General features: G+C 41.9%; 1 protein-coding gene across 13 annotated transcripts in view; it reads left to right on the top strand.

The window, feature by feature from the left end:
* LOC101873927 (poly(rC)-binding protein 3-like) overlaps positions 1–26,450 on the top strand; it is a 494,741-nt gene that overhangs the window by 449,406 nt on the left and 18,885 nt on the right. For 8 of the 13 annotated variants that reach the window (XM_034060088.1, XM_034074629.1, XM_034059923.1 and 5 more), the window contains 7 exons: positions 463–579; positions 5,419–5,550; positions 10,979–11,107; positions 13,171–13,314; positions 17,448–17,504; positions 18,010–18,085; positions 19,914–19,966. In XM_034060088.1, the coding sequence (XP_033915979.1) occupies positions 463–579; positions 5,419–5,550; positions 10,979–11,107; positions 13,171–13,314; positions 17,448–17,504; positions 18,010–18,085; positions 19,914–19,966 (708 nt within the window). The remainder of the gene's footprint in view (positions 1–462; positions 580–5,418; positions 5,551–10,978; positions 11,108–13,170; positions 13,315–17,447; positions 17,505–18,009; positions 18,086–19,913; positions 19,967–26,450) is intronic. The other 5 variants (XM_034060057.1, XM_034060208.1, XM_034060177.1 and 2 more) reach the window with 5 other exon arrangements.

Here is a 26,450-nt window from a genome sequence, read left to right as displayed (position 1 = left end):
AGCCTTCTCCACAGTGCAGAGCAGTGCCCTGCCCTGTCTAGACCCTGCCTGTGGGTCTCTGAAGCAGAGAGGTGTCTTCCCTGGGAGATGCTCCCTGGAGGCAACCAACTTTGTCTGGAATTCTGTAGCTCCAGTCCTATTTGAGGTAAACCCAGCAAGAGGAAATGGAAAAGACTTGATTGTGCCATTATTCACAACTTTGCGTTGCAGAAGCACTATTTACATACCATGACGAAGGCTGTCTAAGTATTTACCCAGACAGAATCCAGCTTCACACAGTTAGGTGAATTTTTGGAGAGTGTTTATGCTGAAATTATATAATGTTTGGGCTGCAGTTATAGGAGAGGGAATTAGAAGCCTCAAGATATTGCTCCCAAACTGTATTCCTAATCTTGTTTTTTGGGATTCTGGGGAAGTTTCCTGGGAAGTATGAATTTGAAAAATATTTGTTCTTTTTGACAGAGTGGTGCTCGAATCAATATTTCAGAAGGCTCCTGTCCAGAGAGAATTGTGACAATAACAGGCCCAACAGATGCAATTTTTAAAGCTTTTTCTATGATTGCACTAAAATTTGAAGAGGTAAGCAAATACAATACGGGGGTTTTCTCTCTTCAAGTTGAAATACAAACACCGTTTGGATTTTCTCATGTTTGCTTTAATGTTAAATATTATTTGTTTAATGTTCTATTTAATAGCAATGAAAGTGGCTGTATTTTTATAAATGCTTTTGGCAGCAATGCTGAAGAAAAATAATGGGTCAATTTGCAAGCTGTTTGATCATTTCTTTTGCTTTTTGGAGGCTTCAGGGAAAAGCAATTGCTTCTAGTAATGTGCACTAATGGTAGGAAAAATGTCTTGGAAAATTTCTTGTCCCATTGTGGGTTTGATTTGAAAAGAATAATTGCTTAAATTTTAGTTCTTTTTTTTTGTATGATTCTGTTTGGTATTGATGTAAACTTTATATATGTCAAAATGAATATGGAACTCATCTAAATAGATTTTTTTTTATTTAAAAAGCAAGCTATGTGATTGCCAATTACCGTATTTAAAGCTTAGCTTTTAAATTTAATTAAAATAAAGGCACTAAAAGTGAGGTAAGAGCTCAACTTACTGTAGAAAAACTGATCTGTGCAGATGCATACGTAAAGTGCTGGGATCTCCTCAACTGTCATGAAACAGCTACAATTAGAAATGGTCACCACTTTAATGGGAAACCTCATAGAAAAGGCAGCAGACTACATAATATGAACTCTTGTTACTCAGGAGAGGATTTAACTCCCTCTGCTTCTGAAAGTCTTACATCTAGTCCAGGCATCTCTCCTGTCCTTTATAGAGAGACAGAGGCCCCTGCAGAAGGCAGCTCACCTTTTCCTAAAGGAAGAGCCTACAGATGAGTGGACTGATTTACCTGCAGCAGGATAAAGAGACTGTCTCTCTCCATTGATAATAATACTAGATGGGTGTGAATCTCTTTTTGAAGAGTACTTGTTTCTCCAACTCAGTGAGGTTATTAGCACTGGGAAATGCTGGCATTGATGATAAATGCCAGTGTGTGCCTTTATTTACCCATGGTGATTGCTCACATTTAGAGCAACAGGACTATAAAAGAATTTGCAGGCCATCAGGTGCAGTTGTCTTCTAGCAAAAGCTATGTGTCTTGCAACCTGCAACTTCACATCATGGCCAGAAACTAGTTAGATTTTTTTCTGTTCCCTGATATTGGATCCACAACCTCACTTCTGAGAGAATTAGACACCTTTTCACTCCTCACCAGAATTTATTAATGAACATTTTATGCAGCTTTGTTTCTGTGCCAGCACTGGCCATTAGTTTAAATAATTCTTGCCTTTCCATCCCTGAGGATTCCTCTCTTAGACTAATTTTTAGAAAACAGTTTTATCCTCTCACATCCTTTCTTTTGCAGGGTAGGTGAGCCAAGCTCAGTCCTTCAGAGGATGTATTTTCTATCCCTCTTGTGACTTTAGTAATCCCTTTCTAGCTTTTTGTTTATGTTAATCTTGGACAGGTTACAAATGAAGTTCCAAAAGGGCATATTTAATGGCACTAACAGTCCCCTGTCCTAGTTAACATGTTCCTATCACTGCTGGAAATGCCTCACTTCCTATTAGTGTAATGTTTTGCACACAACCATGCTGTGCCTCATGGGTATACTCAGCTCCTGCTCAGGTGTTCTCAGTGGGAACCTCTTCAATCTCAGCCAACATTCCTGTCAGCCCCCAGACAAATGCCAAATTTTTCATACTGCAAATGTTAATCCCATTTATATTGCTCCAGTCCCACAGAGGTTTTCAGACCTTCTGTGTGATGCACCAGTGTTCCAACATGTTAAAGTACTCTGATTTTGTTGCATAGTACATTTTATAAAAATGTTATTTTTTTTCCTTAGCAGTTATTGGGATAATAATTTTGAGGTTGGATCCTGCAGAACCACACAAATAATTCTGCCCAGCTGAATTTTAAAACCACCTGTATTCATCTTTTTTTTCTCAGATTTATCTCCTACCCATCTTGTACCAATCCTTTTTTCTTCTAAGCTTAAGGAGCAGCTTTGTGTATGGTACCATATCCTCCAATCCACTGAGACCTGGAGAGAGCAGTCTCTCTGCCCTCTACACAAAAAACATGTTCTGTTTAGGGCCTTATCCTGAAAAATGCTGAGGGAATCATTAACAGCGATAATTCCTGGCAGTTCCCACCAAAATGAGTACCCAGTGGAAACAGCACTGCATTTCTCATCAAAATATGGACCGCTGCACAGCATTGGATCCTCACCCCACCACCCAACACAGTGTAGTATCTGAGAGTGCTATAGCTAGCAGTAGGCAAAGAAAGTTGAGATTTAGCCATTTGACTGGATTTTATGCATATTTACCCTTGTAGATTTTAAAGGCTAGTCTGGACTCTTCATGTGGGTTTTAGCAATGGAGTATAACTGCAGGTACTACAGTTATATATTCTGAAATATCTGTATTTAGTTTTAATATAATTGGCTTCTCATATATTTAGAAGAACAGGGGTAAGGAAACACATCTCATATAATCAGTTAGGTTTCCTATAATTATTCCTGTCAATAAAATGAGGTAACTTTAACACTTTGGGGGCAAAATAAATTACTGTTTCACAAATTACAAATGAGCTATCTACCAAATGTTATTTTTCATGCATATCTTTTTGTTGGAAATGATGCATTTTTGGCAAAGGTTAACTCTTCCTACTACAACTACAGTAAACCCTGTGCTGGGGCTACCAAGTGTGGAGCCACCTCACAGGCCATCCAAGAGCTGGCTCTGGTGTCTGCCAGAGGAAATGCATGTAGTACCACAGAAGGTTAAGAGGTGAAAGATATGGTAATCCCCCGGTTTGAAAGGTGACTGTTCTGTGAGGCAATCTCCAGCCAGCCCTACCTGGGAGCCTGCAGTTCTGGAGGGGATGTTTTTCTGGTCCTTTCTTGTTTGTTGTGTTTTTAAGCAGGACTAACTCCTTAATCCACTCCAAGCTGCTGTGCCTGCATGTTTAGATTTTGCTCTTTTTAAATAACAAGGAGAAAACAATGAGAATAGCAGCTTCCAATTTTTGTGAAGTGCTTTTGGAGGCTCTAAGTGTAGTGAAGGCTTTGAGGTCAGGTCACATATGATATGGAGGGGCAAGACATTATCAGGGTCGTGCTGGGTGGCTGAAGAGGGTTATTTATCTACATCTGGATGATCGTGTGCCTCCACCTGACACAAACATGATATAGTGAGATGGCATCTTCCTGCTGAAAAATTGGAATGACTTAGGCTTTATTTCAGATACATGGGGGCTGCAAAATTCTGTTATCCCTCTCACTTTATTTGAGATTGCAATCTCTCACTGACACAGGCACTAAACAAAATGTGAGTTACTGGTTGACAAGGAGTGATTTGGTATCTGTCTTGTGGCATGCAGCAGTGCCTCATTCCCTTCGAGATTTTTTCTTCTCTTATAAACTAAGCAAGGTCACACCAAGTCATTTATTGGATGGAATAATGCTGCCACCACGAATGTGGAGGTACCATAGGAATCAGTGCTGGTGTCACTGAGCTCCAACACCGGTTCAATGAGGCATGCAGAGTTGTTTAAAGTATTTTTTCTTTTTTCCTTTTTTTATTAATTTGAGCTCCTGGTCACACAGTATAGGCACTTTTTCACTTCTTGTTTTTAAACAAGTGGTAGTCTTGATAAGTGAGAATGTAGGGAATCACAACAGTTTTGTCTGCCAGAACTCTTGTTGCATCATGAATGAGTTAAATGAACTGCATGTTTTCTGTCATTCATGTCCTAATTTTTAGGTAGCATGTCTGTGAAGGATATAATAGCTGTGCCATGCCACCTCACAGATGGATGAGATGGTCTTTTCAGCTCACAGCTAGTGTTAGGAAACCACATTAGAAAGTCTCATGACTTCTTGGACAGGCATCATGCAGCTTGTGGCTCTTTTTGTGATCCTAAGTGTTCTCAACAGCATCCCATCAATCAGTGGGAGCATAAGCTTTATCTTTTCCTCTGTGATGAAGACTGTAGAGGGATTGGTTTGTCTTGCCTAGAAGATTTTCAACAAACAAAATAGATTTAGAACAATGTACACCTTGGAACAAGTAGCATATGGAAATGCTCATGAGAACTTACAGGTCTCATAAGCATTGACTAACGAGATACATGGAAATAGAATACATTACCTAGATACAGGTAATTGCTGTTCTGCTGATCTCTATACTCTGGTTATATAGCTGAGATGGAAGAAGATTTTAGAGATGGTGTAGCGCTACAAACGCTTATGGATCTGCTACAAAAGAGAAATTCAACTGGGGAGGGTGGGTTGGGAAGAAGAAGAGGGCAGCAAAATATTTATCATTGCAATCTGATTTTCTCTGCTTCAGATTATTCACAGATTCTTTGTTGTTCCCTTTTTTAACCCTTTTTCTTTGTATTTTGAATCTGACAAGAAATTGCCTGAAAAGCAGAAACATATCATATAGTATATATGTTCTAATTGAGATGATTGAAAAGAGACCAAATTGGGATGGGGGGGGGCTGTGAACTCAAAAGCCTCTGTCTTTTCCATCTGCTTTGAGTGGTCTAATGATAAATACCACCTCCTCCTCCTAGCCTTGCCTCAGAGGCTGTCCTCACGTCCCACAGTGTGGACTTGCAATGGCAGACAGCAAAAGGGTTCCTCTGGCACAAGCTGTTTGTTTGATTCGTGCTTAAGGCATATCACCAGCAGAGCCAGCAGCTTTACCTGAAACAGAAGCAAACCACGAATGGTTGCAGTCTCCCCAGGTCTCCAAAAACAGCCCATGCTTTTGCTCTGAGCCCTTCAGTGCTTACCAGGAATGACAAATCCTCTGCTAATTATCACTGACGTTGTGATTACAGGACATAAACGCTTCAATGACAAACAGCACAGTGACAAGCAAACCGCCTGTAACACTGCGGCTCGTCGTCCCAGCAAGTCAGTGTGGATCCCTTATAGGAAAAGGAGGTTCCAAAATCAAAGAAATCAGGGAGGTAAGTCTTGAGATGTCTGCTGTGGACACTGACTAACATGACATCTTGCCAGCCTAGTGTGTCATCCACTGCACTTTGCTCATCGCACAGACATAAGCATGTTCTGAGTGAAAAGCCTGGAAAAGCCTTGCTGGGGGAAGCACAGCTGTACACTTGTACTTTCCTTGAGGGTAAGACTGTGTGTGAAATAAACAACAGATTTACAGTGTATTAGCCTTGGATGCAAAGCATATAGCAAAGCGACAGGTTAGTGATCAAAAGAAGTGTGACCAGCAGGTCAAATGAGGTGATCCTGCCCCTCTATTCTGCTCTTGTGAGACCTCACCTGGAGTATTGTGTGTAGTTCTGGTGCCCTCAAGATAAAAAGGACATGGAACTGTTGGAACAAGTCCAGAGGAGGGCCACGAGGATGATCAGGGGACTGGAGCACCTCCCATATGAAGACAGGCTGAGAAAGTTGGGGCTGTTCAGCCTGGAGAAGAGAAGGCTGCGTGGAGACCTCATAGCAGCCTTCCAGTATTTGAAGGGGGCCTACAGAGATGGTGGGGAGGGACTATTCATTAGGGACTGTAGTGATAGGACAAGGGGTAATGGGTTGAAACTTAAACAGCAGAGGTTTAGACTGGATATAAGGAAGAAATTCTTTCCTCTTAGGGTGGTGAGGTGCTGGAATGGGTTGGCCAGGGAGGTAGTGAATGCTCCATCCGTGGCAGTGTTCAAGGCCAGGTCGGATGAAGCCTTGGGTGATATGGTTTAGTGTGAGGTGTCCCTGCCCATGGCAGGGGGGTTGGAACTAGATGACCTTAAGGTCCTTTCCAACCCTAACTATTCTATGATTCTATGATTCATGCTTGTCAAGGTTTTCTTCAGGCACAGCCCCTTCCCCACCAGTACTCAGGGGATTCCAAGTCAGAGTGTTGCAGCCATTTCAAAATCAGTTACCACCCTTGCAGCCAGAGAAAAGCCCAAGTAGCATTTTACTTTCATGCTCCTTTCCTGTTTCTCCCTAACTCCCTAAGTTCACTGTGCCACAGGTGACCTGATTTCATGTATTCCAAACATATACTGATAGATTTTAATCCTGACTTTTATCTAAAGGTCTCATTCAATGTGCTGCACCAGCAGCCACTTTTTCCTCTAAACAAGAAGGCAAAAAATTACCATACACTGCCAGGCTTAATTCTTCCATCTATGGCTGTAACAACGTAGCACATGCCAAGCCAAGGATCCAGTGTTTGCAATTAGTCGAACAAGGAGATTAGGTACATGCTCAGTTATGTAGAGAAAATCTGAATAGGACATCTCAGAATGGATTTTTATTCTGGAGAAAGTGACAGTGTTCTTTTAAAATGTATTTTCATTCCAACATGGGATGAGGTGTTGAATAACAAAATAACATGCTGATCACTTTTTTTATTTGACTGTGTCAAAACAAAAGCTCTTGACAGGCCCTATCAAACTGAAACTTCCTTTATCTTAAATGTAGCTTCAAGACAGTAGGTTCTATTGAGCTTTTACATTTCCTTTTGTCCTGGGTTCAGCAGCAGCAGTCATTTTTCTCCTTCTTAGTAGCTGCTGCAGTGCTGTGGTTTTGACTTTCAGCCTGGGAACACCGATGTTTTCAGTTGGTGCTCAGTGATGTTTACTCTGACCAAGGACTTTCTGAGTCTTGTGCTCTGCCAGGGAGGAGGGGAAGCTGGGAGGAAGCAGAGACAGGACACCTGACCCAAACTAGCCAAAGAGGCATTCTATACCACAGCACATCCTTCCCAGGATGTAAAACTTGGGGCAGTTACCTGGAAGGGTGAGATCACTGCTCAGGTCAGGCTGGGTATCAGTCAGTGGGTGGTGAGCAGTTGTATTCTCTTCCCTTGTTATTTCCCGTATCATTATTATTATTATTGGTGGTAGCAGCAGTGGTTTGTGTTATACCTTAGTTACTGGACTGTTTTTATCTCAACCCGTGGGAGTTTGATTCTTTTGATTCTCCTTCCCATCCCTCCAGGAGCAGGAGGGGAAGAAGGGAGGAAGTGAGCGAATGGCTGTGTGGTTCTGGGTTACTGGCTGGGCTTAAACCACAACATAAAAAAACATACAAAACAGTTACCAGATGATTTTCTATCAAAGAAAATTCGATCAGGTGTCAAGAAGGAGTGCAAAATGCTTTGATCAAAATTATATGAATGGCGTTTGCTATGAAATACTAGTTTGTGGCAGCCTTGGAACGAAAGGTGATTATAGAGGATGATTAGGGGTCTCACCCTTGTTGACTTTCAAGTTCATCCAAATTATTTCATTTGGATTCGAATTTGATTTCCCTGGGAAGTATTTTTAACAAGATTCCCTCTGAAGACTTATCTTCACCTTTCAGGATTTGGCCACTACTGAAAGGGCCTTTTCTCTCCTTGCCTGCAGGGAAGTAAAAGAAGCGTGTAGTGCTTCCATTAGCTGGCAAAGCTGCCAGAAGCTGTTCCAGAGTTTTTGTTGCCAAGTAAATAACATGTTGTTCCTCCATGTGCATCTGACTTTGTAGGATGTGTTTATGAAAACGTGCGCAGGTTGTCTGCTGTAAACTCGCAGAAGAACAACAAAGTGCCCTGCTGTTTGAAGGGGTCTCTATGCTTACTGAAACCTGCAAGTAAAAGGCAGTTACAAATAGTGGCTTTTTTCTTGGAATGCCCTTACTTTATTTTTCATCAAAGAGTCCAGGAGCTGTGCTTCTTAGTAGTTGTCATGGTTTAACCCCAGCTGGGAACTCAGCACGACGCACTTGCTCACTCCCCACCTTCCCAGTGGGATGGGGAGGAGAATTGGAAAAAAGGTAAAACCTGTGGGTTGAGATACAAACAGTTTGATAATTAAAATAAGGTGCAATACAATACTACTGATAATAACAGCAATGAAAAGGGAAAGAGAGAAAGAGATAAACTAAAACAACAATAAAAGCAGTGATGCGCAATGCAGTTGCTTACCACCCACTGATACTCAGCCCAGCCCCAAGCAGCAAAACAGCCCCTTCCAGCTAACACACCCCCCCACACACACACGCCCTACACACCCCGGTTTATATACTGGATATGATGTGCTGTGGCATGGATTATCCCTTTGGCTAGTTTGGGTCAGCTGTCCTGGTTATGCTTCCTTAACTCTATCCCAGCCAAAACCAGCTTTTGAGATGTGGGAGGAAGGAGTCACTTGATCACACTTGAGGGGAAAAAAACATTACTTTTGTGCAGATGGGTTTCCTATGACCCTTTTTTTTAATTTAATCCCAAAAAGCTTTGTCAGAGGACTCGGTATAGAAGGGAGAAGATACTTGTTTGTTGAAGTGCATTTCCTGGGTCGAAGAAAGGTGTTTGCTTTGCCTTTCACAAAATGCGTTCCTGGCTCAGATTCTGGGTGGGCACAGGACAGCCGGTCTTTGCAGCCGTGCATGTCAGGGTGGGTCAGCAAGCTTACCCAGCAGCTGATGCTCCAGCCCTGGCAGGCAGTAGGCAAAGACAGGCTAAAGCCTTGCCACTGGAGAAGGCAGAGCTGCTGTCACAGCACGTGGTCAGAGGTGACTTCAGCCACCAGACATGATTTCTCTTGATCCTCCAGATCTCTTAGGAGTCCAGGAGATCTGTCAGGCAGCAGAAATGCAGCTGATTTCTTAGTTGTGTTAAAATTGGAGCAGGTGTGAGTATGAGCCATGTGCTGGTGAGTGCTTAGCTCTTTGTTTTACAGCTGTTGATACTTTGGATTTTATATATCAGTAACCTCATCCAGTGTACTGAGTGAGTCCTTTTTGGGACAGTTTTTAGAGGTGAGATTGGTCTGTTGATCTGTGTACATTAAATAAATGACTGAAGGGATTGTTCTGGTGAGCGTAGTTTCAGAAGCAATTACCTACTAGTCTAGTGCAAGGAAGTAGACAAAGTCTGGCCAACGAGGTGTTTTCATAAGATGAGGGTACCAAGAAGTCACACCACACGTTTTCTTCAGCGTAAGGGTAACAGACAAAATATTACTCATTTTCTCATTGCTGACATATGACCAAAGTCAAAGAAGAAACAAGATTGGCACTGGAAGCAAATGCATAAATGACTGCAGTTATTTGGGAGAATATTTTGTGCTAGATGTACAGATACCCAGAACTGTGCTTTAAACAACAAATACAAGCAAACAAGAAAAGAAAAAGGAGCATCCAGCTCGAGACGTGGTCTAATTTCATCATCATGCAACACACTGAGCAGCTGCATGAGGGATGGTCTTTTGTGTTCATCATGTACCCAGGAGTAACCTGTAGGGTGGCAGAACTATTTTCAAGATAAGCTTACAAAGAAAAGAAAAGCATGACTGATTGATCAAATTACAGCGAAATTCCAAAGCCCATTATAGAGGAAGGAATTGATATTCTGGCCTTAAACAGCACTACTGAACAGAAGATGCAGTCAGTAATTTAATCAGTCTTTGGAAAGAAGAATAACATGTGTTGTACATAACCAGCAGGAAAACAAATTAACTCCTTGCTGTCTGACACAAAGTTAGTGATTACTGAAAATGCAGGGTTTTTTTTAAGCCCAAAATAATTGCATTGCAATAACAGTCAGGAATATGTTTTGTTTGGAATACATGAAAGTGCTAACTCAATACGAAATGCCCGGGGTTTTCTGTATTGACAGAAAAGGTCTTCCAGGATGCTTGTGAAATAGTGCCAGGGATTGTTTTAGCTTCATGTATGTTTTTCCTTTCTTTAGTTTTGGGGGTTGATTTCTTTTGGTTGACTAAGATATATTAGTGACAAGATCAAATTTTATAAAAAGAGAAAACAAAACTAGCTCATTGCTTCCTTGAATTCATTCATGAGCTAAAAGTTGGTAATGTGCATATATTTAATCAACCCTATAATTTAGAAGTGCTTCTAAATTATAGAGATACAGCAGAGCATAAGACAGCCCCAGATTTCATCTGGAGACACAAGTCAGCTGTCAGTGGATTAAAGAGCCATTTATCTGCAGCTCACTGGATTAGCAGGCCTTCTTTGGTTATCAGCATTTTTTAACTCTCTTTCTTTTTTTTTTTTCTTTTAATTGTTAAAAAATACTTGGTTTCACTTTTTTCATGTTTTAGTCACCATTGCAACTGTCTGTCTTTGAGAGGGTTAAAAGAGTTGTCGTGAAATCCAGGTCACAGTTTGATTCATTAGCAGCTACTGGGAACTAATCTTCTTAGGATGTGTTTGCAAATTGCCTTGAACAGGCACATCCATGTCCTGCCAGACCCCAATTACCCTGTCTGGGCATGAGTTGACACACATGCGTTATCACATATCCAGCAAAGAAAAGATTAAAAGTTGAGAGGTGCATCCCCTCCATCACATCAGGCTTTGGAGGGGTGCTGTTGCCTGCCCAATGGTGACGCTCTCTGTGCTTTGTCTCTGCTCAAGTCCACAGGAGCGCAGGTGCAGGTCGCAGGGGACATGTTGCCGAACTCAACGGAGCGTGCAGTGACTATCTCAGGCACTCCCGATGCCATTATCCAGTGTGTGAAACAAATATGTGTGGTTATGCTGGAGGTAAGTGAGCGCTTGCTGTATCACCTCTCGCATGGAGATGCTCAAACACATTATTAATGTTCAATTGCCTTGGGTTCCCCAGTGCTGCTGCCTGCCCTTCCCATACCAGGGATTTCAAGAGGACTCTGTTAGACTGTGCCTTTCCTGCTGTTTGAGAGCCTCTCTCAGTAGGATTTAGCAATCAAAGACAGGGGCTGTCAAACAATAAACTGATTCCAGCATGGAGCTGTAGCCCATTCTAAGAGAAAAGCAGAATTATTCTGATGCAGAACAGGGCAGAAAACAACTAGGTCTAGTTTTAAAGAGAAATAATTCTGACTAATGTAATTTAGGGGTTTTTTCTTCCTCATTGCATAAGGCCAGGAGACTTCGTTGTGACTGCAATTTTTTAGCAGTTAGATTAAATGATACAATATTAATTTATATAAAAATCTGGGCATTTTAATCCTTGCTGAAAATGCCCATAATTTTGTGCAAGTACAAAAGTACATTTCTCAACAGATGAAGTTAAAGAGGAATTAGGAAAAAAAAATAAGCAAATCAAAATTAAATATCTTGACCTAGGAACCATAATTTTTGAGAAAGAACTTGAAACATCTCTGCTTTTATCACACTTTCTGCTGGAAAATTTTCTGTGATTTTTTTAATTTGGACTGTGTTTTTACCTAAATCTAGTCAAGGGCTTTCTCACGATGATCTCTGATACCCTACTGTTCTGTTACTCTTTAAAGAGTGGAGAGACAGTGGAGTGTTTGGAACAGCACCACAGCTATTGACTGTTCAGAAGTATGCAGTGCATCAAAATGACAGCCTTTGCATCAAGGTGTCATACAGCCTAATGCAAATAAAAGCACAAAACCTAATAAATCCTTAGTGTTTTACTGGGGAAAAGTGACTCTTGCTTCAGTTTTTGCTGAACTACTGTGATGAAGGATATAAAAATGCAAGAGAGCAGAAAGGTAATATTAAGAAATCATATTGCTTTCTTAGATATGGAGTACATGATGGCAATAGTTATCAGCGTTGTGAATACAGAGTGTAGTCTGCTGTCCAAGTTTCTTGAGAGAAGCGACTTCTCAAAAGCAGAGAGATATAGTCCTGTTTTCCCACAGGTAGAACCACTTGTTAAATAACCAGTTTTGACATAAGAAGTACCTTATTTTACCATTAGGCAAATCACAGGCAGCACTGAGACAGCACTGGCTTAACTACAGTTTGCTGCTTCAAATGTTTAAGAAAATTAACGTGCTCAAATTCACAGCATGTAGTTAAATTGACAACAAATACTTTCATTGACATGAAATAGCTCATTATATAATATTAACTAATGGAAGTGACATTGTTACCTTCTTTAGTTGTAGCTAATGCACTGAAATCAGGGCACCATTCTGCTAGGTGTTGCACAGACAGCTTGAAGCCTTTTTTACACACACATGCTCCTGCTGTATTTATGAGGAGGAAGTTAGGCTCCGTCAGGGGTTGCCCCTTTGGGTCCTTGTCTTCAGCTACAGGGAAAACCTCTTTTTTATGATTACAAAGACCATGGTTAATGCTTCTGCTGAAGCCAGGAAGGTTTCTCTCCAACCTGCCAGCTCAGTCATATGAAGGGCAGGATGAGGCTGGTCATTGAATTGGTAAAACAAGAAACCTTGAAATGTACCACTGTACGGAAGTTCGATAAGCAGGAGATGTGCTCTCTGTTAACAAAGAGCACAGGCCAGACTCTTCCAAACCGTCGACAAAGTTCAAAATTGTGCCCATGTTTCCTGAAATGCCTTGACATGCTTAACAAAGCATCATAGCTTCATCTGATGATGGCAGTAATGAAGCCACAAGTGCCAGCACTGCCTGTTTTGTCTGTGAAGTTGAGACCTCAGCTCTTCCCCTCAAAGCCCAGACAAGTGACTTCTGGCTTGCTTTTAGGCTGCTGGGGTGGAGGGCAGCGTTGGGTGGGCAGGGTTAGCTGCATGCCTGTTGTCTAAGGTGACCAAGATAAGGAGTGATTTTTTAAGACGAGCTCTGTTTCATTCTGCATTTTGATTGCTCTGTGTTTCTGTCTGCAGTCCCCACCCAAAGGTGCCACCATCCCCTACCGTCCCAAACCTGCCTCTGCACCTATCATTTTTGCAGGTGGCCAGGTAAGAGCAGACACCATTTTGGCTTCAGCTGGAAACCACACCGTCTTGGCCCAACCTCAGCCAGCACCTGTTAGTTTTCAACTTTTACTCTTTCTTGCCTGGTATAGTATTGATGTGCTTTGTCTGCTCTGTGTGCTTGCCGTTTGCAGGAAAGGAGAGCACTGCATTGCAAACTTGACGCAAAATTGTGGTGACTGGTATTTTACCAAGATTTAAAATTAGCTTCTCTAATTAAGAAAAGTTTGGCCTTCTTTGAATTGAGATGTATTCAAATCAGATGCTCCCTGAGTAGGACAAAACTGCTTATTGTAGGGGTTGGTTTTTTCACCCTTAATTTGCACCTCCACTAACAGTATAAGCAGTTTTGTCACTTTTCAGAGATGATCAAACAGCAGGGTACCTCTGCTCATAAAAGGTGTAATTTTTCTCTCATAGCTTTTTTTAGGACCAAATAGTACACTTTGCAGTAAAAAGTTACACGCACAATTTTTGCTGCTCATAGTCCCCCAAGAGCAAGTAGCAATGGGGTTCTGAGCTGACATGAACTGCATACATGCAAGTGTAGACCTTCCCAACCACAGTTTGCAACACTTGTGTGATAACACAAAAACAGCGTTCCTGTTTCTGGTTTATATTATGAAGTTTTGCTGATTCATGCTTCATCTTAAGCTGTATCAGTCAGGGTAAGGAAGCTCCTGCACATCTCAAGCATATGCCAAAGCTCCATTGCTTCTGACAGGCCCTTGTAATGAGCTTCCTCTGAATTTTGTGTTAGAGTTTATCTCCTACTCTGTAATTATATGTTGTGATGTATATCCAGATATTTGTAGTCTGGATGTAGTAGCTTTCAGTATCTGGTGTTCAAGCCTACCACTCTTAGCTGTTTCCAAAATAAGAAATCTGTCTCCTTAGTGACTCCAGTTGAATTGAAATGTAAAATAATTTGCTAGAAATTAGTTTATGACTAAAAGTTCAGAATAATTCTTTTCATATATATGTTTGCACTGCAGTGCTTCCCTTTAAGAAATATGTGTGTGTATATATGCAGCAGCCTACGTTACCATTATTGTAATTGCCACTACCTTCAAAGACATCTCTGTATATGATTACTCGGAAGTATTGAAACTGTTTGCTAGAGTGCTCTGAGCAGTTGGTATAAATAATGGAAAGTGTCCTATTTTAAGGGCTAATAGTTCTTGTCATCTTCAGTTTTATCAGTTAAAACAGTGTTCTCACTTTTCCAACACAACCTTCTTGATGTAGGAAAGAGTGTACATATTTCCTGTATGCTTTGAATTTTTGTGGGCTCTGACTAAGCACATGTTTTAAATAAGGTGCTTGAGGTGTGTTTGGACATCAGTATGGAAAGACACTTTAACCAGGTTTCATAAGTGGAAAGTGATACTGAAAATAGAATTTTATCAGCAGTGTTCATTCCATCCAACCTTTTGGCTCAATTCTAAAGTACATCATGGCTGTCTTGAAAGGGTTTGGGTTGTTTAATGCTTACATATTGAGGAACACTAGCAAATTTCTTGTTTTCCTTAACAGTATGGGCTTCTTCTGCTTGAAGTATTGCTTTTAATTCTCTTGTGCTGCTTTGATACTGTATTAAATGGCAGAACTAAAATGAAGCTGAACACTGTCCTGTCCTGCTCTGCCCCTTACCAGCATTTAGCATATGCAGTGGGTAAAGAAAAACAATAAATAAATCCAACACTCCTGCCTGATGGAAACAAATGGGAAGTTTCTACCCACTGTGCTACATTGCTGTTTAGATGGGTACTTGCAGGGTAGCTTTGCTTTATGTCTCATAGCAGTTTTATGGTTTAAATTGAGGAAGATTTGTAGACCAGGTAATTCCTGCTGTTACTAATGTCAGTACGTCAGTAGGAAAGTTGCTCTTGGCACTGATGGAAGCAGACCTGTAGCTCGTGTCCTTAGTGAAACATTACAGTATGGATGTCTCGGTAGTCTCTACCAGACTACTTGTACTTAATATGCCTCAGCTACAGAAGGGCACAGTTCCTCTGCCAAGGGGTAAAGCAGTCCAAGATAATTTTTCTCCACCTAAACCAATCAAATGACGTTTTGAGAGCCTAAGAAATTAAGATTTTTTTTTGGGGGGGCCTTTTTTTTTTAACTGGGAAAGAAAATTCAATACTCGTCCATGCTGCTTTTACGGTTTTCATTGACAACCAAAAAAAAGCTGAGCTCTGAATGTTCATTTTTGTTACTTCTCCAGTTTGTTTGCTTCCTTGTATATGCATACATGGAAGAGAGAGAAATGACGAGGAAAGGGGTGCTATCTATTAGGTTCACTGGTGATTTTTTGGGGGTGGCTTCTTGCTGTTTTGCAAACCACTGCTTGAGAAGCACCCATGTCACAGAGGCGTATAGTGGTTTGAGTTGGAAAAGACCTTAAGGTTATCTAGTTCCAGCCCCCTGCCATAGGCAGGGACACCTTCCACTAGATCAAGTTCTCAAAGCCACATCCAGCCTGGCCTTGAGCACTGCCAGGGATGGGGCAGCCACAGCTTCCTTGGGCAGAGATATCAAAGATGTTCTCTCAGCTGGGTTTGAAGTAAAGCCAGGATGAGAAAGGAGGCTTGTGATCCAGCATAGAGGCTCAGAGACAAAAGCAGGTTTCCAAACCCACTGTTTGCTAACCCATTGTTTGGACCTAAGCCCTGCTTAGTGCTGTTTCCATCTATAACCTTCCTGAGGCTGCTCTTGTGCTTGGCTTTGCACAGAGCCTCCACTCAGCAAAGCCGCGTAACAGCTCCTTGAGGTTGTCCTCGTTTGTAAAACACTTAAACACATGCTTTGCTTCCTTGAATATGTGCTTGCTTAAGACCCACTGACACCAGTGATCACCTGTTTTGGTGGCCTGGAACCTTTTCTTGTCATGTATGTTTGCCCATGAGCATCCTGTTGTGCCCAGTCACACGCACTTCTGCCTGAAAACTGCTCATGTGCATAATGTTCTCAGGATTGCAGCTTTGCTTTGTGACTAATGTAAAAACTAAATTAAATGTTTCTTCTTGAGAAGGGAAATTCTGCTGCATAAATGTGCATCAAGCAGTTGAGGCATTAAAGTTTTAATATCTGAACTCCATTAAATGAATTGTTTTATCATTTGCAAGGATTAATTACTTTCCAAGAGGCCTTTTGTCAAATAAGCACTTTGCAAACTAAGCTAATCAGCTCTGTTCCCATTCGTAATTCTCCCGCTACAAATATTTATACATTATAATTTGTCCTTCTGCTTTCCTGCCTGTCTAAGCACAAGCACATTAAACATTTTCTGACACGCCATTCCTTTCAGAAAAAGCCCTACAGGATATAATTGAAAATTACAAACTCTCTATAGTTGTTCTTCTGTAGGCCATTACAGAGAGTTGAGCAGAGCCAGCGGGAGAGATGAAGGGCTATGCTAACTGATACCAGGCATGTCAGAAACTATAGCCCCTGCACTGCTCTTGTGCAGAGAGGTTGGATTTGGAGAGAGGATATTTGGCTTCATGTGGGAGATAAAACCACTGCTCTGGGGGTCTCCATCATGCTCCTGTCTCCAAAGAGGCGTGCTGGCCTCATGCCCAGGCATTGCAGGACAGGCTGCCATCCCACATGTATGCTCACTGTGTGATGCACTGGGGCACATGTTTGCTGGCACTTGGCACCTGTGGCTGTCCTAGCCAGGTGAGGTAGCTCAGAGCTAGCTGGCATGTGTCCCTGCACACAACAGTCAGGAGCTGGATGGCAAGGCAGGGCATCCCCCAGGCAGGTCTGCCCCATCCTTCCTGCTCCCCTTGCTGCATCAGCATCTCCTTGTATGCATCAGTGGCACTGGGTGAATGGGGCAGCAAGGAGGGGAAGTGGCCACCCTTCAGTCCCTGAAGCATCCCCAGCTCTGCTTCTGGCAGATGGAGCTGGAGGTGAACAGGTCCTAAGGACCAAGGTCATCTTGCAGCAGCACTTGGCACCCCCTGCTTGCAAGGGATGCACAGGCTGCCTGACAGAGACCTTTCTGTAGTGCCAAGTGTCATCAAGCAGCACAAGACAATTAAGATTCACTCAGCACTGAAAGCGAAGTGGGTGGTATTAGCCTGGGGAGCCAAGAGGAGCTTTTCTGATGAGAACAGGAGCACTGCTTGTCCCTCCTGACTGACCTGTGTCTTAACTGTGCTTGTTGTTTTCAGGCATTCACGATTCAGGGGCAGTATGCCATCCCTCATCCAGACGTGAGTCCAGCACATGTAAATTACTCCCTTTTTGTTCCTCTCCCTCTTATTTGTTCTGGGCAACATTTGCTTTCTACAGTTAGCAATAAAGACATGGCCTAAGGGCACCCTCCTGAATGACCTAAGGGCACCCTCCTGAATGACATACGGTATAGCAAAGTGTTAGCTCAGCTGCATCTCTTACCTTGTGTAATAATTGGTAGAAAGTACAATGGCCCAGGAACAAATGACAGATATCTTGGTCTTTTTTTTGCATGTGATATATTTAAGTTCTTTTAATATGTAATTCTACAATTATTAGTTTATATTAACAGTAGCCATTACATGTAATAACAGTAGAGATGTCATTTATAACCGGTTTGGGTTTTATTTTTCTCTACAGTAGATTAGACTGAATGTTTAAACTTTTTTTTTCAATATAATTTTAATTAATCCAGTTTTAGAACATGTAAGATGGTTTCTCTGCTCTGAAATAATTCCATTTGATTGGTTAGTTCTAATTTCCCATCCTGCCCTGCAGTTGACCAAGCTTCACCAGTTGGCTATGCAGCATCCCCCCTTTACTCCCCTTGGGCAGACCACCCCTGGTTTCCCTGGTACGTACCCATGACCCCCTGGGGATGTCCTTCTTCTTAACAGCTTTGTTTCCCGTGGTCATTACATCATTTTAATTATAAATGTGGTCAATGACCAGCAATCCTTCTGGTTTCGCACATTAATCTCTCGTTCTTCCCTCCCGTACCTCTTTTACAGTTCCTTTCATCATTACTAAAACGTGCTTTGTTTGTTACATTTCTCAGTCAAAGCCGCTTCATTTGTGCCATTGGCTTAAAGCCCTGAGTTTCTTTTCTTCAGTCCTTGTAAAGTTATTATGGACCATGCAGTATGTACCAGTTGATCCTGAGTGAAGTACCTGGGTCTGCATCTTCTCAAATTTCCAGTTCGGTGATATGGTTTAGAAAGAAGCAAACAAAGGAAAACACTATGTAATTGTGGTGCAGAAATACTGATTAAAGAAATTACGGCACGCTGAAACTCATTTCCTTGTACAGCCAAATATCTTACGGGCATCTGTAATCATCACTGCTGGCAAAAGTGCCTGCTACATGTGCATATATTGCTACAAAATGCAATGGAAGTTTAGCTAAATTAAGGACTGCAGATGTGGTCCATACTTATTAAAGCTGAAGCTAAATTCTTGATTTAAGAGTGAGAAGTCAGTTAACCCTGCAATAAATCTTTTTTACTGTACTTTGCTATGTACATGCTTGGCATCTAAATCTTCACAAAACAGAATTACATATGTACTGGTACATTCTTTGTATGGCAAATAACATTTTATCACATACATCAGACTCTGTGAGCAACTTCATTGGTTTATGTTTAACGTAAAATAAGCGTATGCAACCCTTAATTGAATGTAAATGTAAGTAAAATATAGGCAAGTCCTTTTTTTGTCAGAGTACTTCTTTCCCATCTTTTCTGGTTGGAAATTAGTATTTTGGGTTTGTCTTTACAGATAATAATGATGACAATGACAATAATAGCAGTAATAATAATACACCCAAAAAAGAGAAAATTAGACAAGGAGACATAAGATCCAAAATATACTTTCATTTCTTCATGATGTATGGGATAAAATACCTACAAGTAATACTAAATTGCCTTTCCTAACTCTATGTTTTCCTTATTCTTGTCATTAACATGCTGCTCCTTAATCTTTTCCTGCTTATATTTGTGAGTTGTACGTTTGTGTAACGTTACTGTGTGTTAGAGCAGTAATTCCATTTCCTGAGCATTTTCCTTTTGTCCACTCAATTTACAAACAAATGTATGCAGCTTGGAGTATTTCGCTGCTTAGAGTATTCTGTACATTTCCCTTTAAAAATTCCCCTTCCCAACATTCCTTCAGCAACTAATCCCACGTATAATTCCCAAATTTTCCTAGGTTAACTTCCTCATCCTTCATTTATTATTTTTTTCTTTTTCATATCCTTGTATTTTATTCTATTAACTGGTCATTTGACTTTAATTTTTGGTATTCTGGAACTCCTGGTAGACAGGTGCAATTTCAGCAATTCATGAGTTTGTCAACTGATGTGTTTACAACAAGCTTCAGAGACTGTTTTTAGGGGAAACCCTTTGTTTTCTAGTAGCTTTTTATGACCCTGTGGAATCTCATGTGACATTTGTTGCTTTGGTGGGTTAAAGGTTAACTAAAATAAGACTCATTTAAAATTAGTGCAGCCCTCTGAGTTTTGCATCTGTTGCTTTCTTTTCTGTTTCACTAGCAGTTCTCTGTTTTTCTTTGCTCCTCTCTTTTTCTCCCCTTCTTTCTGTGTGTTTCCTCCTTTAAAATATCATTTGTTGTGTCTTGCCCTTCTTGCAAACTGGCGTAACATTTTCCCTCTGTCCCCTGAATAGGACTGGATGCCACTACTCCAACCAGTTCCCATGAACTTACTATTCCCAATGATGTAAGTGGACCAATAGTCAGTATCGCTTTCTCTTCTCTCGCTCCTCTGCTACTGGGAGGGGAAACCTCTCATCTTTGGCTACATATACTATGATTATTATGGTCCCCAGAATAAACTGTACAGCATTCAGTCTGTTTGGGAGGGGATATTAGGAGTCAGTGAAATGCTGGATAGGGCAGCAGAAGTGACTATCCCATGTCATGTGAGGTATTCAGTGCTGCTGGTTTAGTTCTGTGCTGATACTTCCCTGGCTTTGTTAAAGCCTGGCTGCCCCTGCTTACAGTGGTCTTAGATGGGTTATCAAAATCCATCTCTCAGGTGGCACTAACATGGGTGGTCTTAGCAGAAGGGGTAAAAGCAGTGGAGATACGAGCAGCCTCGTGTGCTGTGTGTTGGTCCTCCATGCCAAGGGGTGCAGAGCCTGCACCACAGCAGCTTGTGTTGTGACAGTCTCTGCTGCACCCTGCGCTTATCTGAGACAGCAGTTTTCCTGAGAAAAAAAAAAGCTTATTCAGTTACAGAAACATGCAATATAAGGGGTTTGTTTGAAAAATAGGGGCTGAAAACATTCCTGCTCTGGCTGGCTGTGATTGACAGAGACAGTCTCCATGAGCAAAATAGGATGCTGAATCTTAAAACAGCCACTCCAAATGCCCAACAGATGTCATACATATAAAAATGCCTCCCTGTTTCATTCACATTCATTGCAAGGTGGGGGGTGGGGGGAGGGGAAGGGCAGTTTTCATTACAAATGAGTCAATTGAAAAATGGAAGATTTCCCCTCCAGTAAAAAAAGCTTCCAAGCATGAACAGGATCACAAATAACAATTATATTACTGAAGAGATGCTTACAATACTGTGTAAGCCCTATTAAACTCGGTGGCAATGATTTACAGTAAGAAAAAGACACAGAGTAGCAGAAAAGCAAAGGTGTGAGTGCTGTGATTTTGTAAGGTTTCTGTTACTTAAAAGGTGCCCTGCTGATTTATCAGTACCTGCTTTACAACCCAATTTACTGTATGTTGAGAATTTTATGGGAACATCCTATTTATCCTTACAGTGCAAGTTTTTTAATCTCACTTTCAGGAAGATGTTGTTCTTGCCATCACTGATATAAATCCAAGGTCACTCTTCTGACTTCACTTCTTTCAGGGTTTATAGCAGAGAAAGAGAGGGAGAAAGCTGGCCTTGTGTCCTCTAGTGTAGTAGAAAACTAAAAACCTCATCAGTTTTTCATCCAGGAGATATGAAATGCCCTGGCTCAGCATCTGTAAAGCAAACACATATCCAGGCATTGTTTCTAATGGAAGGTTTTTCTGGCTGTGCAGCGTGTCTTGTGGTTGTTGCTAAAGGAGCAAAACCGAGGACAAAATTGTGTTCAGCTTAGAAACAGCCTGCAGGGGCTCTACAGGTCCTAAAAGGGAGTTCTGATGCTTGTATGGTGTCAGTGCGTGTATTACATGACCAAAAGGCTTTAGTGCTGCTCAGATGCACTGCGTGCATGCACATGTGTGCACCCAGTACTGCAGAGCTGGCTTAGAGGGAAGAAAGGGCTCTCATCTCCTGCCGGGCATCAGAGGCTGCTTGGGAATTTTGCAGTTTCCCTGTGTGCCTCCCTGAGGCATCCTCTCTGCCTGTGCCCTGCGCTGTCAGCAGTGCTCTGCCAGCCTATCCTTAGGCTGCAGCAGCAAGAGGGTACCATCCCTGGGGTCTGACAGCATAACTGCATACGAGTGTCCTGCAGCCACATCACCGCTGCAGCAGTGCCAAAAATGAGGAGGTGAGGGAAACAGAGAGACATGAGGCAAAGAAGCAGAGTGTGAAGGTGCCAGCACCTGTGTTTTGTGTGTGCTCTGCATAGATGCTGTGCATAGAGGGAGGTCAGGACAGGAGAGGCAGCAGCACTTGTGCAGCAAAGCCTGCATGGGTAGTTTGATTCGCTTTCCTGATAAGCTTCTAGTCCTGGTTTTGATACACAGTCAGGAAGTGTGGTATGGTGATTATTTATCTAGTTGAAAGTAAAGGAAGCTGCAGGCCCTAGCATGGGGCTGTGGTACAGCCCTATGGCTGCCCCAACTCCAGAGATCCCCACTGCTGCATTAAGTCCCCTGGTTTTCTTGTCATGTGCTTATGTGTGCAAAAGTCCAGCATGAAGAAGAACATGAGACTTGCAAGTATCTACATGCTGCGCAGCTATCAGAGATGTCAGGTATATATATACATGTGCTACACTTATTTTTTTAAACCAAGCTAATGATAAACATGTAAGGCAAAGCCTCAGGAAGAATCTGACGGAGCAATAGAAGATATAAGGAGGCTAAGGAGCTCAGACTTTAGCCTGCTCTACAGGAAGGAGATATTAATAGCCACGTACAATTTGCATAACTTCGCAGTAGTTTTCCTTACTCTCTCTGTCATTAAAGGCAGTGACAGATTTTTTTGTTGTTATTAGTAATTCCTGTAAGAACATCATCTTGCTGTCTTCATACGGCATGCAGATAACTACAAGTAGCCTGTTGCTCAGTAACAAAGAGATACTGGAGATCAAAAGATGCATTTTACAGAAAGTTATTTTCCACATGCTAAAAGCTGAGGCTTCCTCTCCAAATAATGGGTTCAGAAGATTTGCCTTTCTGGGTTTTCTCATAACTTATGGGTATCTCTAAAAAGATAACAGAGCGGATGTTTTCTCCAGGTCCCTCTCAGAAGTCACTTTGATCTTTATCTGGTATTTCTTTTTCCTTATCAAAACCTGGTATAGGGGCATTTAGCTGCCTTTCTTTCCTTGCTGAGATCTTGTCTGGCCTTCTGCTGCTGCTCAGGTTACACAATATAAGTGTGTTCCACATAAATCCCAGAATAAAATAGCATTAACAGCTGGCGGGTCCTTAAGGGAACAGGAAGGATGGTGTCCCTGCGTGTAGCTGATTGGGCACAGATGGCAGATATCTTAAGACTTCATGATTCAGTCCCCCCAAATGCCCACTGAGAATAAATGAACAAATCAATAATGAAAAAAGTCTGTTCCATTAAAAATTATTCTTATTTTGCATATGTGTGTGTGGGGCAGGCAGAGGTGAGTGACCAGAAAACAGCTTCCCCGTCAGAGAGCACCAAGAGCATTTAAAGAAAGCTATAAATCTAGTCAGGACTCCAAAGAAGCAGCAATGACAATCCATTCAAGTTGGATATGGCATACTGAAGGACTGCCTTTATTTCCCCATGGAGCCAGGAGTACTTCCCTGTAAATAACAGAGGGGGACCCACATCTGCAGAATGCTCTTGGAGCAGTCCACAACTCCACCAGATAATCCAGGAGATCTGTGTATCCTCTTCCACCAGCTGTCACTTAAGGGGAATGAGCTCCCATCTTTGCAGATCCCAGATCCATAGCCTGCAGTGGGGAGAATGAGCCCTTTAAGGAGAGTGTAAGTGCAGTGTCTGACCCTATCTGTGGCTTGCAGCAAGGCCATTGCACCACATAGACCATGCAGGAGAAGTGCACCTCAACCTCCCTGCAGCCCTCTCCCAGAGAAGTCCTGAGAATAAATGCCATACTTTTGTAAAACTAAGCTGCTAAGTCCACCCCAGCTCAGAAACTTCCCGGCTATTTGAGAGGGGGTAAGATTAGGCAACGCCTTAATAATCCACACAAGACGTGCTGGGAGAGGCCCTGCAGTAGTTTAAGTTGAAGCACTTCCACTGAAGGCAAGGGACCTGTGGATTCAACCTCAACAAATTTACCTTACTACTGAGAGCCTCCCATGTAACAGAGAAATAATGCACAGAGCCAAAATACAAAATTAACCAGATTCTGTCAATGAAGAATGTTTAAGGGGGTATGTTATTAAAAAAAAAGATAATAATTTTATATGTTTGCACATGGCCTGATTTTTCTCCCCCCTTAATCTAAGAAAATGGCATTTAATTCACTAAGTAGACCTGATTTTCAGATGAGTTCAAGAATCAGTAGACTTAAAACCCATCAGAAGCAAAGTGATTCCATTTGTGTGACCAGACACTACTTAGCATTAAAAGTAATTACCCCCCAGAACCACCTCTCACTTGAGGGAGCAGGATGGGACATACAAATCTGCAGTCATTTGGGTTACAAAACAAGTAACAAAAAGGCTCATTTCTGAGCATGTTTTCCCAGTTTTCTATCTGCATTCTTGCAAAACCTGTGAAATTATTGTAGTCCAGATTGTGCATTATCCTGGCAAAGAAAGTGAAGATTATTATTGTTGTTACTGGTTTTAAGAGGTACAGTATTGACGCATCTCTTTGCAGGCACCACAGTAAGTCTGTAAAGAGCTGTAATCGTACCCAATGTTTCTTCCCTTACCTGGAATTAAGAAAGCCTGTGTCTTTATGAAAAGTGATTGAAGATTTTTCTTTATGTTGAGTATCTGCTTGCAAAACTAATGCAAAGGCTTTGCCAAAGCCAATGGACTTGTGCTGAGTTGGCAGTGGACAGCCAAGGGAAGCCACATGTACCTATGGACAAGTATGGTCAACCCCTCTGCTCCTGACAGCAGATACCAACCTGCACAGGCTACTTTCTTGGCCCTTTTTACCAACAGTACATTCATTATAAGGAAGGAATCTGGTTGTTTTACTAGTATTTACAATGAAAGTGAGTTCCGTGCCACTTCCTGTGACAAGCAATACTCTGCAGCATTGGACTTGGATAATAAAACCTGAAAGTCTGATTGCTCCCAGTGCAGCACAGACGTAACGCAGAGAGAATCAAGCCAGTAGGAAACATCCAGAAGAAAGCTGTTACTATTAGGCTCTGTTTCTGACTTTAGCATTATGTGGAATATATATATATATATATACATATATATATATAGCATTTGTATTATGGGGGAAGAAAGCAAAATTGAAGAGAGGGACCTGAACCAGAGATAGCATACTGGGAGAGACTACCAGCAGCAAGAGTTTGAGGTGGGACAGATCACAGTAGACCCTTATAGAATCATAGAATGGTTTGGGTTGGAAGGAACCTTAAAGATTATCCAGTTCCAACCCCCTGCCATGGGCAGGGACACCTGCTAGAGCATAAAGGCAGAGGTACAAGCTGCTGCTTAGGTAGTCTGTCAGGCTTAGGTGAGAATTTGGGATACCAGTGGAAATTTAGTTTTATACCTCACATTGCTTCTGTCTTTTTTGTGTAAGCATGTGCTACTGCCATAGTCAGAGTGTTAAAATATGTATGCATATACATACACGTATTCTGTTTGTGTGTTTGTACATATGTGCATATTATAATAGTATACATATATATTTATAGTATATGTATTATACTACAGTGCATAATAGGCTTGGTATAGTCCACAGTAGGTTTGGCGCCTGTCTTACATGGGGCAACTTTATCACTTGTTTTCCTCTTGATTCACTCTGTGAGAGTGAGGCTCCCTGTGTGTTGAGCAAGCAGGTGAGCATCAAAAATAATGCAGCACCTGAAGTCCTTGAAAACAGCTCTATGTTTGCTCCCCTCCACGGTCCCTAACTTGGTCTACCTGGAACTTGGGAAAGCAGCAAACCTATGTCTACGAAATACAGAGCATTACATGCAAGGTAGCAACTTTCAGAGTCAGGGGAAGCTTGCTTTTGTAGGACTGAATTACACATAGCCTGCTGAATCGTGAAATGGACAGATACAGAACAATGTATACAGAACAGGGGCAGCCAGGGGCATTAGAAAGGGCAGTCTTGAAGAGATACATGTTTGGATGCAACTTAACATAGCTTTGTCTCAACACAAGGCAGGACAGGTGTTTTTATGTAAAATCAAATGTCCATGGCCTGATTGGGCAAAACTTCGTAGATGAAAACATAGTTCAGGAACTTCCATCAGCCCTTGAACATTCAGATACTACACACATTTCAGTGTAATTCACAATGGAAAAGGCACCCCAGAGAGGGCCCAGGCACCCCAGCACTACTGTCCTTCCTGCATTGCAAAGGGGGAAGTGTATTCTGCATGAGCTGTGTCACAGCTTGCAGAGCGTGTTGAAGCATCCCATTGTCACAGCAGCAGAGGATGACTTTGGTGATCCTCATACTGAAGGTTACCAAACCTCTCTCCCAGAAGCTTGCATCACCAATATCCTTGACTGGTCTGGGCTGAATCCTTGCTGCTTAACTTAGAGTCAGACAGGACTTTGCACGTTCTTTGTACCACCCCATCTGGGTTACAAGCCTCACTTGTCAGGGCCTGAAGCAGTGGGAAGAGTGGGAAGGGAAGGCAGCCTTTGCATCTTATCACATCCTTCTGCCAAACTGGCAATCTCAGTGTCAATAGACCTGTAGAGCAAGGTTCCTATTTTCTACCCATTCTGGCCATTGCTGACCTTCTCAGCACCCACCATTCCTTAACACAAATCACCCTCCTCACCCTTACGTAAGTTAAATCAACTGAGCCTCAGCTGATGGCTTGGTGCCCACTTGCTCTTGTCGCCTGTGCTGGAGGTAGCAA

The sequence above is a fragment of the Melopsittacus undulatus genome, chromosome 1 (genome assembly GCF_012275295.1).
Source record: "Melopsittacus undulatus isolate bMelUnd1 chromosome 1, bMelUnd1.mat.Z, whole genome shotgun sequence".
Lineage (NCBI taxonomy): Eukaryota > Metazoa > Chordata > Aves > Psittaciformes > Psittaculidae > Melopsittacus > Melopsittacus undulatus.
The sequence above is the reverse complement of the archived record's forward strand: the minus strand, read 5'-3'. Positions and strand labels throughout refer to the sequence as shown.